Source organism: Zerene cesonia, chromosome 20 (assembly GCF_012273895.1).
Source record: "Zerene cesonia ecotype Mississippi chromosome 20, Zerene_cesonia_1.1, whole genome shotgun sequence".
NCBI classification, from domain to species: Eukaryota; Metazoa; Arthropoda; class Insecta; order Lepidoptera; family Pieridae; genus Zerene; species Zerene cesonia.
This window is the reverse complement of record NC_052121.1, coordinates 9,711,918-9,719,044: the sequence shown is the minus strand read 5'-3', so window position 1 is coordinate 9,719,044 and position 7,127 is coordinate 9,711,918. Positions and strand designations below refer to the sequence as shown.

General features: G+C 36.6%; 1 protein-coding gene and 1 pseudogene across 1 annotated transcript in view; both read right to left on the bottom strand.

The window, feature by feature from the left end:
* Positions 1–3,236: 3,236 nt before the first annotated feature.
* Positions 3,237–4,370, bottom strand: LOC119835030 (annotated as a pseudogene).
* A 1,056-nt stretch (positions 4,371–5,426) lies between these two features.
* LOC119834883 (sulfotransferase family cytosolic 1B member 1-like) overlaps positions 5,427–7,127 on the bottom strand; it is a 15,013-nt gene continuing 13,312 nt past the window's right edge. The window contains exons 10-11 of the mRNA XM_038359401.1: positions 6,653–6,859; positions 5,427–5,715 (exon numbers count right to left, since the gene is read on the bottom strand). Coding sequence (XP_038215329.1) covers positions 5,591–5,715; positions 6,653–6,859 — 332 coding nt within the window. The 3' untranslated portion in view covers positions 5,427–5,590. The remainder of the gene's footprint in view (positions 5,716–6,652; positions 6,860–7,127) is intronic.

Sequence of the window (7,127 nt, the reverse complement as noted above, 5' to 3'; positions counted from 1 at the left end):
TAGATAAACATAACTAAATAGACTTACATACATATATATACTTACATAGTAGGATATTATAGTTGCAGTAGGCAATTACTACGAGTGACATAAATAATGATTTTTCAATAAATTTTTGAAGACGTTTAAATTTTGCGCTCGTCTTACATCTGTGGGGAGAGAGTTCCACAACTGAACCGCACGAACAGCAAATGAATTGTGAAAGAATTTTGATTTATGGGCTGGAATCAGGAGTAAAAGATTAGTCGAGGAGCGTAGGCAAGTAGAATTCATAAATTTAAATTTCTCTCGAAGATAGCTTGGAGCTTTCGGATCAAATATAATAATCAATATTTTCTCAGCCCAAAGATAAATCGAATGCAGAAGTTTTGGAGTCTTTCAAGCCTATCTAACTGGGCCTCAGATAGATCAAGATAAGTTATATCTGCATAGTCGAGGTGAGATAGGAGAAGGGTATGAGCGAACGCTAGCTTTGTTGGAATGGGTAGAAGATTACGTAGTCGTCGCAAAGCTCCCGCAGACGCAAACAGTTTCCTGCTTACATCTTTCAATTGATCATCCCACGACAATGTTCGATCAATATATATACCAAGATCCTCAACTTGCTTACTGAAAGGGAGTTGAGTGCCACACAAAAAAACTCAAGGAAGCGAAGCCCAGTCAACTTTCGCGATTAGCGAGGGACTACAAACAATGATGACTTAAGTTTTCAGAGGATTACTCTTCAAGCCGAAATGGTTGCTCCACAGAGCGATGGAATTCAAGTCATTATTCATTGTTTGAATAGCGTTCGGTAACTCTGCTAAGGTTGACTGGATGTAGATCTGGACATCATCGGCATACATGTGGTAGAGAGAAGATAAGGATTTCTTGAGGAACACCGGCTTGAATATCACACCATGACGAGGAGACCTCATCACTGTGAATCTTTTGCCGGCGTCCACATAAATAACTATGAAACCAATCAATACTAGTTGGATATATGTTAAGAGAACGAAGCAGACCCACAAGGATATCGAAATCAACGTAACTAAAAGCGTTACTAAAATCTAGCAACGTAAATAAAGTGAGCTGCTTGTTGTCCATGCCAAATCTAATGTCATCTGTGACTTTGATGAGAGCAGTAGTCGTACCATGGCCGGGGCGGAAGCCAGACTGGAGAGGATTCAATTAGTTATTTTTGTTAAGGAATATGGCTAATTGGTTATGCACCAACTTTTCGAGGACTTTAGACAGGATTGGTAAAATGGAGATAGGACGAAAATCGGAAAAGGAAGAAGGATTACATTTCTTTGGAAGAGGAATAATGTTAGCCCTTTTCCAAGCCGTAGGGAAAGTACCCTGGGTAACTGAAGTGTTTAGTATATGGGTAATGACAGGAACGACTACGTCGAGGATAGGTAGGATCATGCTACGACTAATACAATCACTCCCGACAGCATTAGATGATAGAGACATGATGTTCTTTTTAACATCACAACTAGAAAATTGATTTAGACAGAACGGAGGAAAATTCGGAGTTGGAATAGAAGAAAGAGTGTTAAGAGTCATAACTTCAGTATTGTTATCAGAGGAAGGAGTTTCGGCAAAGAATTTATTAAGTAATTCTATATTGAAGTTTTTAAAATCAGCATTACGATCTTTAGATCCAACTCCTAAGGTTTTTAAAAATTTCCACACTTTGGCAGGGTCACCGTTCTCGACCGACGAATGAATGTAGCGTCTTTGTGCATCTCTACAACATGTATTACAACGATTCCGAATCTTATTGTACTTCTCTTTGTTCGCGTCGTTATACTTAAGCTTGAGTTTAGTTTTAGCTTTAGACTTCAGTTGTAAAAGAGACTTTAAATCATCGGTTAACCAAGGCGCTGGGAGATGTTTTAATTTTACAGGTCTAAGTGGTACATGATTGTCATACAGTTGAGTAACAAATAAAGTAAAAAGTTCAACCATTGCATCGACATTGTCTTGACTATAAATGACAGACCAGTCAATATCTAGAGCATCACGATACAAGAGATCAACATCCATTCCAGCAAAGTTGCGCCGCATTGATAGTTTGGGTTTATATTTAGGATGACGGACATTGTAGGAAATGTAGATGAGGTCATGATGGGAAAAAGCATTGACCGTATGTTGACCGTGCTGGAGGACAAGATTAGGAGAGGAAACAATGATGAGATCAAGAAGAGAGGGAGAGCAATTCGGTAAGATATGAGTGGGGCTAAGTGGAAGAAGGTGTAAATTCGCTGATTCGATCGTGGATTTAAGAGTCTTAGCTCGGGAATCTTTTTTAATGATGCAGGTGTTGAAGTCACCCATTATTAGAGATTGTTCATATATAGGGATGAGACGACCGAGGATGGTTTCAAATGAGTGAAAGTAATTAACAGATAGGGACGGGCTATAAAAGACACCAAGCAGGAGCTTAGAGTGATGTAGAATTACCTCAATAATGAGATGTTCAGCAACATCGGAGGGTGGAGGTTGTGGAGATAAGCTAATAACTTTGTAAGATATGTGGGAACTTAAGTAAATTACGACACCACCACCAGCCTTGCCCAACCGATCGTTGCGTATCAGATTATAGCCAGAAAGGGAATAGCAGGAAGAGGGAAGGCAGGATTTGACCCAAGACTCGGAGATAAGTATAGCGTGTATGTTGAGGAAGTCGAAAGTTGCTAACAAATCAGGGAAATGTGCAGGGACACTTTGCGCATTAATATGAACAGCATTGAATATTTTGGAATCGTTAGTAAAACACTTAGCTAGGAAATTATTAAGAGGAGTAAAGGATGAAGTACTGCGGAAGCTGTCCTCGCTGCCTGGATCTTCAGAAGAGAGAGATAAATAATTAGAACTACTAGATGTGCTGTCATTCAAAATACTCATTTTGCTAACTCTGCGTTACAAGTATAAAAATAAATAATAATATAGTATGATATAAAATAATAATAAATATAATAAGCAGTAATAAGATACAATAAAAAATATATGTAAGTGATATCAACCACTTAAAAATTAAATTAGATAATAAAAAAGGTAATTAAAATATAAATTAAAAAAGAAAAATAAATAAGATAAAATATTGACTTATTTTAACTACACCCCAGCAATAAATTTAGTACAATAATGAACGCATTAGTAATGTGTGATATCGGAACGTTTGACAATAGATGACATCTGACAGCCAATGTATGACAGTAAACGAATCACGAATGTAATATTATGTTGAATAATGACAATAACATTGGAATTAAAATTAGAACATTAACAATTTAAAAGTAAGAAGTGGGTAATATAGTCCTAATTTAAACAGAAAAGAGAGAGATACGATAATACAGTGTTTGACGTTAAAACAAAGACTAAAATCTCTTGAAAAAGAAATGAAATGAGAATGAAAACTTACTTATTTTGTTTAAGTAACCTTTTTGGCCTGGACGCTACACATTTGGCATTTTTCGTATCACTAGTAGATAGTTCATTGGATACAACCTGCACCGAGCCCATGGTTGTACACGGAATGGAGTCCAACTCATTTAATGAGGTTACACGAAACTTATCACCGTTTTGGTTAATAATAAAAATGTTCCCATCCCTGGTCCAACACTTGGATATGAGGAATCTCTTACGGGCAGCTATAAAAGTTTCATGTCGATTCTTCGTTAAAAAATTCAGAGAGAGTGATACCAGAGCTTTTTAAGTTGGTTTTTTTATACCAGTTACTATCTCTTAACTGCACATCACTGAATTTCACTAATATCGGACGGGGCTTAGGATTTGCACCATTGGCTTCAACTCGACCCCTTCTATGACAACGGCTTATTGAATCAGTGGAGAACTTGATGTTTGGGAGTTTATCGGACAATGTCTTTACCACTAAGGCACAAGAGTCTTCACTTTTATCTCCATTCACACCATGAATAAAGAGCATTTTGCGTCGCGATCGGGTTTCCTGAAGGTCATGAAGTTTGAAGAGCAGCTCTATTTCAGAATGCATGTTTTTAAGTGATGTAATAACAAATTTCCTGAAGAGTTCAAAATCACTAGATATGTTCGAAGAAAGAGAGGAAGTGTTGTTCTGCAATTCTTTTTGAAACTCTTCCATTTTTGCATTAAAATTTTCTGTCATCTGTGCCAAAGTTTCTCTTATTGCTTCCATTGTGAGGTTGAGAGAATGTGGAATATCAAAATTTATGCGTGATCAAAGGAAAAATAAAAATTAAATTAATGCTGGTAGGTGTAATTAATCAGAATTCCATAGAATCAGGTTCAAAATTAAGTTTTAAATATTTTTAAATTTGAAGAAATATCAGATCAAAAACTTTAACTGTTGCCTGTTTCACACCTACCCTCGAAAAAAAAGTATGTATGTGTATCGTGTCATAACATAATGGAGGATTTTAAAAGGCGACCATGAAATTTTGCATGTTCTCCTTTTGTGAAATCAAACTAAAACAATAAAGATTCCCAAACAATCGGTACACCGTTACTACTAGATTTCGATTCAAACACGACCATGGGAATCCCCCTGGCCGCAAAGCTGAAACACCTTTGATCTTATTGTACCATTTCCTAGTTTAGATATATATAGTACAAGCTTTTCTAATTATATTTGATAGATGATTTGTGAAATATCCACGATATTTAATCTATTAATTATTGTTATTTTTTTGTTTATAACATAAGACAGTATTAAAACTCAAGCGTCTTCAGTGTCCGATGAAGCGGTAACTTGGAAAGGAATTGAATCCTTTGTGGAGAACTCCAAAAGATTTTATATGTCCTTAACCCCAATTATGTTTGTTAACAGTTCGCTCAAAGTTGTTTCCTGAAATTAAAAAAAAATTGGGAAAATAGTATTGAAATATTACGCCTTTTTATAAAATTTTACTTCAAAAAACGTGTTTAGTAGATTATTTTTATGGTAATTTGATACCTACCTCTGGCAAAAAGGTAAAGTCTTCATCGTTCATAGCAGCCCGGTCTTCAAATAAATGTCCATAGAGAATAGACACCAGATACCTACTTAGAAGCTAGATAATAACATGGCTTACTCAACGTCGGGTTAATAATATAATGAATAAATCGCGTTTAAAATCCGTTGAAAAGTTTTTAATTTCTAAATGGCTTACTCAAATCAACATTTATATGCATTGTTAGATTACACGCTGTCACAGAATGCATAACAAAAATAAAGATTCACAGCTCATTCTCAGTTGGTGATAGCGTGATGATATAGATGACCTGGGTATATACAATATGATTTACGGAGAAATATACACCAAAACAATTATAAAAACTTTATTTGAAATAAATTATAATAATAAATAGTAGTTATTTTTAATAAACACTTAAACCGCATTCAAATTGTCCGAACTAGACTAAATTTAAATGAGAGCACATGGGAGGCATCAGCTTTCAAATAATAAAAGAAAAACAGTCATAATGGATAGCAGAACAGAATGGATAGCATCCGTTCTTGAAGTCGTTTAAAAACTTCTTTCTTAGATTTACAGATCTATCTCGAAGATTCTAGTTTCGTCCTTGCGGTGTGCGCATGTAGACTACACTAATAGATTTTTTCCTACAAATCCGTAAGTTCCCGCGCAGGATATCTCAGGTCAGTGTCGGCGAGGTTCTCTTTAAACCATCTGTCAGCTTGTTCCACCATCTCATCGTCGAAGTGGTCTCTCCAACCGCCCACTTTACCTAAAAATGATAATGATGAGAGAACATTATTCATTCGTAGCCAACATATCTTCCTCTTAGTTTTTGAGCGTATTTTTAAATTGTAACACATTATTATACCATTATCGATTCAGTAGATCCAAAGATGACCCCCTACAACGTCACAAACTTTGCCTCTCTACAGTATTGAATTAAAATATAAACATAATTTTTTGTAGAACATATTATAAATGGTTTAAAATTTTATTATTAGTACAGTGTTTTTCAGTTATACTCAGATGCAATTAACACAAACAATTAATTTAAAATATTAAATAGAAACCGTAGATCAAGAAGCTAAGACTTAATACAGAATTTGTATGTGGTAGCCGAGCACGCTTCCATGGAAGTACCACACCCTCACAGCAGACCGGCGTGAAATAGCATATTCTCTGTTTCGTACGGTGAGTGGGGGAGCCGGAGGCTTATTTCCTATTCCTCATATTTCCCAGTCTGTTCCTTCTTTCCAGTCATCAATCCTTTCTCTATCCCTTAGCCATTAAAAGCGGACAGCGCATTTGCAGTGGTCTAAGTCTCTGCGAATGTTCATGGGCGGTGGTGATCGCTTACCATCCGGCGAACCACAAGTTGCCCGTTTAAACATGTTTTTTTTTATGTCATAACGGGCAGCTGAGCTGGTGGTTCGCCTGATGGTAAGCGATCACCACCGCCCATAAACATTCGCAAAGGTAGTACATCTGTGAATGCGCTGCCCGCTTTTATGGGGTAAGGGAAAAGGAAAGGATTAACGACTGGAAAGAAGGAATGGACAAGGACGGGTGAGGAAAAGGAAACAGGCCTCCGGCTCCTCCACTCACCATACGAAACACAGTGGCATGCCACTATTTCACCGAAACCGTTAAAACATAAAAAGAAAATAAAAGAAAAACTAGTTTTTTCGATCTGTATGAGGTCTCACCTTTCCTTAGGAATGGCGCCTCTCCATCGACGACGAAGCTGGGATTTCTCAAATGCACGTTATTGACGGACGTGTTATCCTTAAAGTTACTGAAATTGAGATGGTCTGCCAATTTCATCACTTGCTCTTGTGTCATTTCTTTACCTAAAAAGTCGGCTACTCGACGGATGACAGCCGGCAAGTCCTGAAATTTAAGTAATAAATACACTGTCCCATGGGACCGGGGAAACTATTAGCGGAAAACTTTACATTGTCTATTCTTTGCTTGGCCTACACGGGCGAAAAGCTAGTTAATAGTAAAATCATTTACTTTGCGATCCAACATGGCTTAATGCGATCCAACATTCACAAATAAGAATAGGAGCGAAATCGACAAAAAAAATATAAAATTATTATAGAAAATTGTAGTCATAATTTTCGGCACAAACGGTAAAAGTTTCTTAATAAGCTTGATGTAATTCTCTATATGTCCGAT